This window comes from Colias croceus, chromosome 6, assembly GCF_905220415.1.
Source record: "Colias croceus chromosome 6, ilColCroc2.1".
NCBI lineage: Eukaryota > Metazoa > Arthropoda > Insecta > Lepidoptera > Pieridae > Colias > Colias croceus.
The window spans coordinates 4,930,903-4,945,460 of NC_059542.1; the positions used below are offsets into that span (position 1 = coordinate 4,930,903).

General features: G+C 31.3%; 1 protein-coding gene across 10 annotated transcripts in view; it reads right to left on the reverse strand.

Annotated features, from left to right (window-relative positions):
- Positions 1-14,558, reverse strand: part of LOC123692876 — a 141,146-nt gene that overhangs the window by 79,008 nt on the left and 47,580 nt on the right. For all 10 annotated transcript variants that reach the window (XM_045637706.1, XM_045637705.1, XM_045637697.1 and 7 more), the window contains exon 4: positions 816-924. In XM_045637706.1, the coding sequence (XP_045493662.1) occupies positions 816-924 (109 nt within the window). The remainder of the gene's footprint in view (positions 1-815; positions 925-14,558) is intronic.

A 14,558-nucleotide genomic window follows, 5' to 3' on the forward strand; every position in this document is an offset into this window, starting at 1 on the left:
GTGTTCGCGATAGGTTTTCTAAGACACATTCTTTTATTTTAAAGAAAGTTATAACGAATAACGATTCACGGGGATGCACAATGTTTCAATGTCATTAGCCGTACCTGTATTTATACTAGCGGTCCGCCCCGGCTTCGCCCGTGGTACATGCTTACGTTTTCTCTACATAAGATCCAACTTCAAGGAATATAATAAAAAAAGAATTATCGAAATCGGTTCAGCCGTTCTCGAGTTATGCGCTTACCAACATATTTTGGGATTCATTCATTCATTCATTCATTCATTCATTCATTCATTTTTATATTATAGATTAAACTGATTTTGGACTATTTTTTAAGTCGCGTTATAAAGGTATATTTGTAAAAATGCGTTTGCCTTGTTTGGTTATTAGGTATGTGATTTGTGTCATTAGTTGTAACTATATTCACGTTAACAAAAAATAGCTTACATTGAAGTTTATAATATAACTCTTTCAATATGAAAATTTCCCAATCGATTATTATTAGTTCGTAAAACAGGTAAGGTTTGTTGGTAGGATAAATTTTACACAATTTATTTACTACCTCTATACTCCATATTATTTTTTTACTATTTATGATTATGATTATACTATTATACATGATAAGTATATCGTCACAAAATGTCGAGCTTTATTAATTAACTGAGTGATAAAAGCAAGGAAGTGCCAAAAAAGGCGGTGAAAATTAAACTTTCTAAACGGAACATGATTGATAATAAGCGATCTTTTTCAATGAACTCCCGTCACGAACTCGCGAGACAATTTCATTAATAAAAAGAGGAAATTATAATGTTACCTTTCTTTTCGGAGTTCACTGTTTCGCTTGCGAAAATTCGCGACGAGTACTTGTAGTTCCGTCGAGTGTCTCTCGTACACCTGCGACAACTGCGTCGTAAAGTCGGCAACTGGAACAAAAGATTTGACGTTAAATTCACGTTATTAATGCGCATTTTCCACCAAAGATACTCTAAAGAATAATTTTCTAAGGACTAGAGGTATGAGAATAAGTTTATATCAACTGATAGAAGAACAAAACATTTGATATTAAATTCACGTCATTAATGCGTTTTTTCCACCGTGGTATACTCGTAAGATAATTTTCCAAGGACTAAAGGTATGAGAATAAGTATATCAACTCGGGTTTTCTTAAGTAAGGAAAATGATGCTTACTGTTGCAATATTAAGTGTTGAACACTTTATTATGTCAGCTCACTTATATCCTCAGTAATAAAGTAGTGGTATATTTCATCATGTTATAATTGAATAGCCAGTAATATAATTGTCTCGTTCCTTTACTTTACTTTTTAAAATCGATCTCTTAATTATTGTGTTGACAACACACTAGATCCTACTTCATTATGATATTAGAATAGATAATCATGTAAGGAAGGCAAAAGCTCTGGATATATAACGCAGAAATCTTTTAAGGTAGCTCTAGATAATCTGTCTTACGTTCAAACCAATAAGAACTTGTAAAGACCTTGAAAGTGTAATTGCACATTGTAGGTAAATGTCATCGACAAAAGGTCACGTGGAAAAGACATTCTGTATAGCTCTTGAACCACAAGTATTCATGGGTCAACTGAATTTTATATAACATGAGCACACTCAGAAGTATTTCAAGATTTTTTCTAGTCACATGCTATTGTATTATATGGCTAACCTTTGCTATAGATTTAAAAACAAGTGTAATGTTTTTGCTGTTTTTTCAACGTCGTTGTTTTAAATAGAGCACACTTGGTAATCAAAACATAGTATGAAATAAAGCTAGCGATTACTATTCTGCCCAAAATATTTTTCGTAATATAATAAAAAGATTCAATTTTGTCATTAAGCCCGATACAGTGCGAACAGCCTTATGAAGGAAGCATTTTCCGCGCGAGGCTCCTCTATGCGGACGTTGCGCGGCCGAGGAAAGCGGCGAGATTATAAATTAAAAAATTTACATATTATCATGTATTTATTATTATATTTTTTGTCTAACTTCTATTTGTGGAGTGAAAGATTGATATTTGCGACAAACAAAATTAAATAAACAAAAGACAAAAGTGCATTTAAATATAGGCGGCAGAGTCAAGATTCGACATAAATGAACTGTTTCTCAGAGGAATTCACAAAGCAGAATCAAAGAATAGGTACTAACTTTCACTAAAAGCGTCTATTTATAAAACGAATGCACAAAGTTTCTATTTCGGTCTTGATAATAACAATTCCAAAAGGTTTTAATAGTTCCAAAGATCAACGAACAAATGGAAAACCTTAAGAAATTTACTGGCTTTTGAGCTTTAGAATAGTTATTATGGTAGTAAAAGTAACAATGGTATTATATTCTGTTTTTTCACGAAAAAATAAAATAATGATTTTTATAGGTTTGAAATGTTGAATACATTTTGATCCGCCGACAGAGGCCGACAGTGACGTTTTGCCAATTTCACTCGCAGTCACTGATTCGTGAATAGTTTAATTCGATGTTGTGAATAAAAAAAAATGTGACTTCCACGCTTTTGTCAAATTCTAGAAAATTCTAAAGCCATATTTTACAAAATTGTTTAATTGGCTAGGATCCAGTTTCACTATTCGCATAAACTGTAAGATGATGTACAGAAGTTTCGAAACTGCCCATAAGCATTGCATTGCATAAATCATATGCAAACAAAATATGAAAACAGTAATGAAGCTAGTAGTTCAGGATACATCGCCCATTTTTGAAAGTGACTACTATCAAGCTAATTTTCCGTTTGTAGCTTTATTTTGATGAGACGCCCAATAATTTCGTGTACGAAAGTCTCGATTGTGGTAGCTAACAGAGATAATAAGGATAAAAAATTTTGATTTGATGGTTCTCAAATATTTATTACTAACTGAATTTTTTTTTGTTCAATCTCAAGATAATTACCTAAATTATTCGAAAAAATATTTGTCCTACAAAATCTATAGTTGGTTCAAAGAGTCCCCCTTTCCAAAGTGTATCGATAACGAGGTCATCATAAATGATTACTAACAAGCTGATTTTGTTGTTTTCACTTAATTAATGTTTATATAATTCAACAGACATATTGTCCTACAAATTGCGTAATAAATACCTTGTTATCTCTGTTAGCTACCACAATCGAGAGTTTCGTACACGAAATTATTCGGTGTCTCATCAAAATAAAGCTACAAACGGAAAATCAGCTTGATAGTAGTCACTTGCAAAAATGGGCGATGTATCCTGAACTATAGTTTAAGCACAGAATACATAATAGTAGCTAAACGCTACAGAACGGACACTCTCCGCCTCCCGCCAAAATTAAACACTTACCTCACCCCGCACGATCAGACATGTTATGGTACCCATTTCCCCGCAAGGACGATACCAACGACGTCTTTAGACGAAACGCAACGAAGATTGACAACATTAATCAAATTGACTTAAAGCAATTTTATTATTTTGGATTTGTGATTATCGTTTTTCGTAGAAAATGGTTAGATATTGTGCTGTTTACGGATGTATTTCATCAGAAAAACGCGAATTTTTTTTTACGCTAGTCACAAATGTGCCAACCATAAAGAGTTTACACACACATTTGCAGTCTCTACAGTGTGACTGTCAAAACTATAATTTTGTATGGAGTGTCCGGGGTGTGGTTTAAGTTTGTAAATAATATCATTGAATGTAGCTGTTATTTCAGATTGAGGATAAAGAACGTGTTAACGGGTAAACTTTCTGAGTTCTATGTTGTTTCTGTGTTGGTGTAGTGATCTTATTAAATAAGTTGTTTCATTCGTAAATAGCGCTAACTTTTTGGATAAACATGCTCTTTAGAGTCGTAAGTAGCTACGTAGTGTTAACTTTGCTAAAACATCCATACAGTTGTAGCAGTGATTTACTTATATAATAAAATAGTTAAAGTCTATCAAAATGTAAGGAAAAATCTTCAATTGTATACAAATAAAAACTGATATACAATGAATGTAGACTATTTGTTAAACTAAAATATAAATACGTTAATATAGTCACATAAAGAAGAAGTTATCAGAAATCTGTAGATATAATTCTAATTATTATAATAGCAACTGAAATTAGAAGCTGCGAAATTGATCTTCAGTTAATTATTTAATTAATTAATAGCGTCTCTTTTTAGTCTCTTACAAATGTTAGTGTTAAGATATTATAGATATAGCTGTTCTATATATAAACTTCGCGGACGCCTTTGTAACACATATAAGTAATAACACTAAATAGATTTAAATTGCATTTGTAAATGATGTTTTAGATTGAAGAATTGAGAATATTCGATTCTTTAAATTAAGTTTCATAAAGAAATTTGATAATTATATTTTGTTGGCTTGTTGGTTAAATAAAATGAATTTATTGCCGACCAAACTTACCTAATTTAACTTTTTACAAACATAAATACGTGCGTAAAAGGGGTTTTACGCAGAACTAACAGCACTGCCTACCGATAATCACTTCTTATGTAAATGCATATTTGTAGATACATGTTATAAAACTTACTCTATTCCCTGTAAAAGTAGTATAAGAATTGCTCGATCTAACATGGCACCATAATATATTTGCTCATGTAGAACATCGATCAGTGGAACAGATGTGCAATATTACTGTATTATGCCGCCATTATGAGAGAATTGAAACAGACAAAAGTGAAAAGATGGTATTCGTCCTACTCATATTACTATGTGAAAGTTTGTGAGGATGGATGTTTGTTTGTTACTCTGTTCATAAACATAAAAATAACATGTGTTATATAATTATGTACTTAATTTTGACCGCGGGTTCGTCCGCAGGTGAAGCCTCGCGGCATAGATAGTAGTAGTGTCCATATGATTATCATTAATATACATATGCACTGGATTTAGGAGTGTTTACGACACTCGGTGCACTCTCTGGCAATCATATATCATATTCTGTTTAACATGTAGTCAGTAATATTTCATTTAACAGAAATTTGTATGTATGTGTATGTACTTTATACTATAATATTGCATTCGTAGCAGTTTGATAAGCCAGCTACGTTTGAGAATACATAAACTATCATGGGCCAATTTATTGCTCCATCTATCTAATATATAAAAATCAATGCCACTTTTCGTTGTAATTCCATAACTCGAGAACGGCTGAACCGATTTCGATAATTCTTTTTTTATTATATTCCTTGAAGTACGAGGATGGTTCTTATGTAGAGAAAACGTTAATATGTACCACGGGCGAAGCCGGGGCGGACCGCTAGTATAATATAAAAATGAATCCCAAAATGTGTTGGTAAGCGCATAACTTTAGAACAGCTGAACCGATTTCTTTAATTCTTTTTTTATTATATTCCTTGAAGTACGAGGATGGTTCTTATGTAGAGAAAACGTGAATATGTACCACGGGCGAAGCCGGGACGGACCGCTAGTTTATAATATAATGATAGAGACACTTGCTCACGCAATTTTTTACATTACTTTTGATGCATGTATGTACAAAAATAATAGTAACAATACGTACCTATCGATTCCGACAAGTTAGATAACTTTATTTATATTCCCTAAAACTTATGAAACATTTTGAAACTTTATTTTGTTTACTATGTTGTCGTTTAACGTATGTACAACAATATCTATAACCGATCAATCTCTAATAAAGCGTGCATAAAGCCTATTACAGATCAGACAAGGCAATTAGGTAGCATCAGATAGAACTGATATATCTTCCGATTTAGGTATATCAAATGCTATAAATGGATTGAGATTTGAGATGCCTATATAATATATTATGTATTAAGGGAAGGGACTGGCTTTCTTAACACAGGCTATGCCTAGCAAGAGAGCCAGAGCCTCATCTAATATTGTGTAATTAAAAGGTGAAATGAAGATTTTTTTATTTATTATTTATAATAAAAATATATCGCCAAATTTGTTACTAATTTTTAATGAAAGGAATGGTTCTTATGAAGAGAAAACACGAAAAAAGGGCAACGGGGCAGAACAACGTCTGTTTGTCTAGCTCATGTCTAGCTAGTTACAAAATATATACTCCATCATATTTAGTACAAGGTAGGAAATTTCGATTTTCTTTGTATGTATTTATAATGAATAAACTCAAAGTTTTGACAATTCCCTTATCAGTAGTAAACTACATTATATTTATTCTTGCCTGATATGTATCTACTTGTTTTATATTAATTATACTAGTAAAAACAGCTCATCATCTGATTTTATGATATCCACGTGGAAAGAAATATCGAATGGATAGTCGACTAATACCCGATCCATCATTTGTCTGGGTTGTATTTCGCAGTAATTTAATGAGACTAAAAGAAGAGACGTTGCTATGATGACGGAGAATATGTTTAGAGCAAAACAATAATTAAATGCAACTAAGTCTTTTGAGCTAGTTCCTTTCAATTCTTTCATACTAAACTTAATATATTTTTAACGTTTGAATTAGGGGTACTCTTTGTAAAACCGACTGTACTCATCTTTATGTATTGAATGGTAAGGTAAACGTATTAATATTCAAATTATTGATAAACTACAGAAATAGAGTATCTGGTAAGTATTAAAAAAAAAATTGTCATAATTAAAGAGAGTCAAAGAATTGCTTTATAGCTTGAATGTTTATGTAATATTATAAGTATAAAACATAGATTCTAATTATGGATTTATATATCTGTGATATTAAACGTAATCTATATAATGATGTTGACTATCCAATTTTTATACTTACATACTTATATCCTCAACCTAATTAAAAATTTGTAAGAACGATATAAAATTTCAATTAAACAATGCAAGTTGTATGAGCGGTATCCTCGAGAGCGTAGTAAGTGAGTATATATTGCACGTTTTCTACAGCTCCTTAGAGAATTCAAAGGACGTTGCTACCGGTTACCAAACGGCTTAAATAAAAAATGTACCTCACTGTGTATAAATCAAGCGTTGTTACCTTTGTAAAGTACCAACCCCAGAAGAATACCGATTACGTCGAGTTATATTACAAACTTGGAACAATGTTTTGTTTTTCTTAATGCAGTGCTTGTTATGAACTTTATCCCTCTACTGTATTATAACTTCTGATAGTGAGAGTCTAGCCCGCTTTGGAATTCATTAAAAAGGGTTAGATACAAATATTTCAAATAGTATGCGCCATATGAGCAGTTTATATAACTATTAACATCGTTATATATTAAAATTATCGTAATATTAAAGCACCAAATTAAAATTCTAAGATTGAATGCAGTTAAAAACTATTTTGGGTTAAATTTAATACTAAACTAAAGTAGCAATTAGTTGAAACATTATTGACAAGAGATTTTAAAAGCATTTGGAATACCACTTATTAATTCACATTCACATTCTTTGTATTTAAAAGCTAATTTTTAAATAGAATTCGTATAAATTTCACGAAATTAATGTTGTCTCTTCATCTTAACAACCTTTTAAAGGCTATAAAAATAAGAAAATCAATAGCATCGTTAATGTGTCGATAATAGCTATACGCCGAAGTCGTAGGTTTGAACAACGTGGGCTTGCATAAAAAGAGTTTAAAGACCTATTACATTCTCATTACGCCCTAGTATCTCAGAAAATACTTTCTCGCTGCGGATTAAGTATCTTATTTTTTTTATTTCTATTTGTGATGATAGAATATGTACCCTGCTGGGTACATTATAAAAATAACTACGTTCATTACGTTACTTTTCCGTTTTTGAAGTCGGTTATGTTTAACGTAGTTATTTTTATTGTTTTACAAATTCATAAATCTGTGCCATTTATCTCTATTTACTGCGGCTGATTGATTCCTGTTGGAGTTTCATATTTTTTCTTCTTTGTAACTAAAACGAAGTTTTCATTCGCCAAGGGGCATGGTATGCTATGTAGTTATTGTGTATATTGTTATATATTATTATATAGGCATTATATATTGTAATATTAAAATATAAAAATAATGAAAAATAAAACAATAATCATTTATTTTTTACGAAAACTTGCCAAACTATCAATCACATAGAATTAAAAGTATTTTTATAGATTATACATATCCAATTTTGTGGTTATTTATTCAAAATTTGCGTAAATTGTAACATGCATATAAAGTAGTTAATGCTTAGAGAAAGGAATCCTAAGGGAAAGGCCATATTCATCGGAATAATGTTCCACACACTGAAATGTGTTGGATTTGCTTCATAATATTGTAACAGCGTCTTTATATCTGCTTTATATCTTTCATCTGCAAATCAATACGTCAATAAGTGTTTTACCAGAACCAAAAAAGTAAATAACATAACCCTTATTAAAACACGTTTGTATGGAACCCTCGGTGCACGAGTCCGACTCGCACTTGGTCGGTTTTTATTTTTGCAATAGTTTTCTAAAACCATGGACGATTTGCATCATATGGGGTATTGTTTTTAATGTATAACATATAAAGTCAGGTATATACGGAACCCTCGGTACACGAGTCAGACTCGCACTTGGCCGGTTTATTTCAAGAGGGGTTTTGTACATAAGAAAGGTATTATTTTATATTTATAGCTTACATGCATCCGATGTAATTTTATTCGCCAAACATAATCGTAGGCGATTCATATCCTCTGAAATCATTTCGAATATGCCTCCACAGTAGAATATAATCAATGTATAGTTTATTATACGAAATATTGACTCGGTAATAATCGCAATACCAATTTCTTTACCTGTGAATAATTTAAAATTTTATAAATTTTACTACTTATATGTAGAGGTGTACAATAAGAAACAAGTTATCAGGGGCCGTATTATGACCTCTTACTCCCAGTCAGTTAGGCCGTGAATTGAACTGACTTGATTGAATTAGAGGTCATAATATTGCCCCAGACATTTTAAAATTTTAGTTGTAACTAACGACTAAGATTCTACTGCAAATATCGTTCAAAGTAAAGCATTATTCCTTGAGAAATATCAATTCTATATAATATGTATTATTTTGTGTATTACATGATTTTCATGATAATTGTGCTAAAATGTATGAATTTTACTATAAAACTAAAAAAATTAAGACGTTATGCGGAATTGAACTTTGCACGTAACACATACCTTCATATATATAACTCATTATAATACGATATTGTAGACATAAAATATTGATTAAACAAAATACAGACATAGCGAGCATCTGCAAAAAAAGAAAAAAACATACATCTTCTTCACTTATTCTTCAATTATGTGAATATAGACAGTTTTTTTTTGTAACGAAAAAAATTACAACTAAATAATCACTTTTTACAAAATCGCTATTTACCATAAGTTTCAACGGTTTTCCCACATCTTCAAAGCGTTGCTGAATCCTCTCATACGACTCGATAACTGCCTTTACATTGAAACTTTCTGGATTTTGTAATTCACTTTTCACTTTTTGGGTATAAATTCGAACCCGACAAAAATAAAGAGCTATCACAAGCAAAGGTGTTAAAAGGCCACAGTCACCAATCATTCTGAGTGTAGCTCGACTCAAATGGCGTATGTAATCAATTTCGGTTATTAAAAAGGAAATAATAATAAACGAACTACAATACATACAAATCTTGAAAAGAAAAATAAAAAGAAAGTAACTTAGTATTTTTGAATAAGTTTTCCTATGTTTCATGCAATCGACTTTTGGATCGAAAACATAATAGTTTAAAACGTATTTGTCCTCAGTGTAAAGTGAAATTAAATAATACGTTAAAAATTCGGAAACCCGAGTAATAACGTTAACCAAAGCATTATCATCGAGTTGAAAATATACATTAAAGGATACATAAACAAATAAGTATACAGTAAAAAGGTACTTGATGAAGCGAAATCTTTTAAAAATTGGCAATGCGCAATAATAACCACAGAATAATCTTAAATACATTAATAAATGTATTTTACAAACAAATTTCTCTTTCATTTTGCTAGACGAGCGTTCTAGTAATCGTAATTCAGTTTACTGTTGGGGTTTTTCAATTAATCTATATGAGGTATGGTTTCTTTATAAACATCTTTATTTACATTTTCTACACAATGTTTTCATTATTTTGAGTGTGTCATATTTCAAATTTTGTGACGATAACAAAAACAAGGTAGTTATCAAGAATATAATATAATGTGTAGGTATTTTATGTACTTTAATATTGACAATAAAAATAACTACGTTAAAAAAACCGACTTCAAAAACAGAACAGTAAAAAACAAAAAAAGATTTGATATTATTAATTACTAGGTACATATTATTTAGATGTGCTATTTCTTAAATAGGTTTGAAGTCGGTGACAAGCACTAAACACTTAGTATTAAGGCCGTGTAAGCCGGTAAGTTTTACATCGGTTTTTTTAACGTGGTTATTTTTATTTAATACTTTTAGTGTATTTTTCAACACGAATCAAACAAGCCCAAACTCGATAAAGTTGAGTCAGTTAATTACTGAGTTCCTATGGCAACCTTCCGATTCCATCATCAAATCAGCTCATCGTAATTTTTCATCGCTATCTAATTTTCATACGTATACAAAATTTCAGCTCAATCGGTAACCGGGAAATGAATCAAAGTTACATGTTAGATTTTCAATTAAGTCATCGGGATCAGACAAAATTACTCATAAAATAAAAACTACTGGGCCTACCCGAATGAATGAATTTTTATGGGACCAACTTGAATCCATTCCGCATCAAACAAAAAAAGAATCACGTAAATTCGATTCAGAAACCTCGGTGTAATCGGTGTACCTACATAAAAAAACTCCTTTTTTAAGTCGGTTAAAAAGCGGATAACATAAGTCATCAATGAAAATATAACACAATTCATTTTATGTTTCGTTCATAAGTATAAGCGTGTTGTAGGCTTGTCGTAGGATTGAGTAGAGTGGGTTTGCAATTTGCATAAAAAGAGTTTAGAGACCACTTGCATTCTCATTACGCCCTAGTATCGCAAAAAATAATTTTTTGCTCAGAATAATCTTATTTTTATTCTGTTATTATTTGTGATTATGTACACTGCTGCACATTTAAAATGAATAGCATAAGTTCATTGACAGTGAAGAAGTAACACTTGACATAATTAATAACACTCAATAGTACTCGAGTCATTGTTTTATAATAAACTAGCAGTCCACCCCGGCTTCGCCCGTGGTACATATTTACGTTTTCTCTACATAAGAACCATCCTCGTACTTCAAGGAATATAATAAAAAAAGAATTAACGAAATCGGTTCAGCCGTTCTCAAGTTATGCGCTTACCAACACATTTTGAGATTCATTTTTATATTATAGATATGTACCTACCTAGAAAATATTGGTATCTAAAAAAATACGAGATTAATTTCATTATTAAATTATATTTAGTCAGTGTACCTACTACCAAAACATGTAACAAGAAGCTTCGTGTTTATTTCACTTATTAACATTTTAAGTACCGTGTAAGCATTTTAATTACGTTGCGAGTTGTTCCTAAAATGCAATCAATCTATACTATTATTATAAAGCTGAAGAGTTTGTTTGTTTGTTTGAACGCGCTAATCTCAGGACTGGTCCAATTTGAAAAATTATTTCGGTTTTAGATAGCCCATTTATCGAGGAAGGCTATATATCATCACGCTAAGACCAACAAAAGCGGAGCACTGCGGGTAAAAACACGGGGCACAGCATAGTAAGTGAATAAAAATATAATTTCAGTATGCAAATGAAGACGATATAAGTTATAACTTATTTTAGACCAATATCATGTCGAAATTGATATATAATAAATGAATGATGACGTATAATTCGATTACCTTACACATGATAGGGCTTAGCCTGAAATTAACGGATTAATAGGTATTAGATCCTCAGACAATTAGTTGGTGACAATAATTGATTACGTCCCTACTAGATATTAACCGGTATGTTAAAATATTCCTATATCAATCACTTAATAATCAAACTAAATTTTATACTAATTTAATTTAATTCTAATCAATTTACTTCAGCTTCCACACTTTTTTACTAAAAAAACCTCATAACAGAAAGCGGCTTTCCAAATTCTTGGAACAATTATTGTAATAAAAAATTACACGAATTCAACAAAATAGATTTAGCTGTAAATGTACTTTAGCTCTTAAAATGTTCGAAGAAAAGGATAATACCCTTTGGGAATGATAAAGTTCAGAGTTAGGAATAGTTAGTGAGCTTTATTGCATTAAGTTTGGCTCCAACTCGCTGAGTGAGAAGACGTGTCCGAGTCAAGGGTAAAATCAATTGTAAAGGGTTTATCTCCGTTAGGACGTAATGTAGTTCGTAGCTGTAGAGATCTATGTATATTTCCACTTTAATATAAACCAGTTTAAACATATTTTCAAACTATGGCAGAAGTATCTATACTCGATTTTCGGGATCATTTTTAGCACGATCTATCGATACGATAAAATCAGTTACGGATAATAATAGAGTTTCAATAATAATAAAAGTAGCTATTGATTTTAAAATTAAATGAAAATGGAAATTAAACATAAATTAATGAGTAAGAAGTATTACAAAAATTCTTACCTCGAATATATTATAATATTAACAGATATCAATTAATGAAGATAAGTACATAAGTACTTTAAAACAAAACTTTCCTCATATCCAAGTTAGCGGATATATTTAGCGTGCATCCCAAAACATAATATTAAAATTGTAGCAGAATCAAGCAACAAAATTCACGGGCTATTAAATCCGTCATGAAGTTTAAACAATATTTTGTTAACTGGATGAAAAATCCCACACCGGCGGGATGAAGACTTTAAATATAATTTCATTTGTTTCGTTTCCAGTTACGAGGTTCGCCGCTTGGAACAGAGTTTTAACAAGTTTAATTGAGGCAAGGTTTTTCTACTCTTTGAAATCGTGTCTTTTGAATCGGAATTCAATTATAGGTGGCTTTTTATCTAGTTATTTTACCGCAACTGTTCTCCGTCATCGGGATATTTGAAAATTGATTTTACAATCTGTTGATCAGTTCAATTTCCATAGCTCGTACAACCTAATATCAGAAAGCGGCTTATTATCTTTATGAAAATATATTGTATAATTGGTTGTTTTTTATTAATTACAGATAAATTTTCGCCATAATAGCTTATGAATGTGAGTTTATACTAGATATTAAATAACGAGAGCAACAAGCAATTGCGCGTAGGTGTTGACTACATATTACATTTATTTGCGGAGGTTAAATTTCTATTAATATAACCATGATAAAATATCACATTTTAATGAAATGCCTGTTAAGTTAATTAAATGTTTGGACGGGCTTTTTTACATTCTTAACATAAATAATAACAACTAAATTATGTTAATTCAAGCTTTTAAAAACACAGTAAAATTGCATTGTTATAAACGGAAATTGCTAGAATATGCGTTCAAGAAACAGTATACCCGATCGAATTGGAGATTATCTATATCGGGGAAATTCGCATCCTAAAACCTTCTGAAGTAGTTAACGTTACTAAAGACCTATACACTCAACTATATTGGATAGTAGTCTTAGGTGTTGCGGCTAAAGTTACCCACAGATTCTGAGAATTCTACATGATATCGTAGAACCTATGTTGATAGCATCCTTTCGGCCATCACACATGGTATTAACTATTAAGCAATAGTGTTCTTAGTACAAACTTTGTTGATTATAAACTAATTCGCAGAAAACCACTAAACACCCGTTAGCTGCGAACTTTCTGAGGATTTAGTAAGTAAAGGCTTTATAGAATATTTCAAACGGGATTTATTATTGAATATAGAACATAAACCTTTTCATATTTTAAACCACGTGTAAGTCTAGGTTAGACTGAAATGTAAACATAAAACAAGAAATATAAAGGAGAACAACCTTTATATTCTATGCAAATGGTATATTAGTGTGCAGTAAAATTACTTTATTTTAATCAATATATGTATATCAATAATTATGAATTTAAATTAGTATATTTCCACTGCTTAAAGCAAATGAAATACATGAATTCAACAATTGATAGGATGGAGCCTCCGAAGCACAGCCCAAAACAATTTCCAATGGCAACCACCAAATCTAACGTAGTACGAGCTACTTGCCTAGTCACTCTTTCAAAAGGTCGGTTACCTAAAATAAAAGAAATCGAACCTTCTGCACTCCCCTCTGCTGGACGAACTTTTTTAGCAATGATATTATAATCCGGTTCAGTGCAAGAAGACAAACAGTCACACTCCAATCCAGTATCGTTAACACCAGGAACTTTCAATTTTTTTATCCTATAGTAATGTTTTGTCAAACACTGTAATCCCTCGAAATCACAATATTGATCTTCATATACAGCTGGTGATAAATGCGAAGTACAATCGCAAAGTCTCAACTGTTCTTCGATACGACATTGTATAATACACACAGAATAGCTGTAGTATCCGAAGCCACGGAAATTGCTAGGCACTTCGTCCGGAAATCTGCATTGCCTTACGCTCGGCACGGACAAACTAACTTCAGGCTCATTTTCTATATCTGCGATTGAAAATAGGACAGTTGCTTCCATACCATACTCTACCGAAATTCTTCTATCTTGTTCCATATT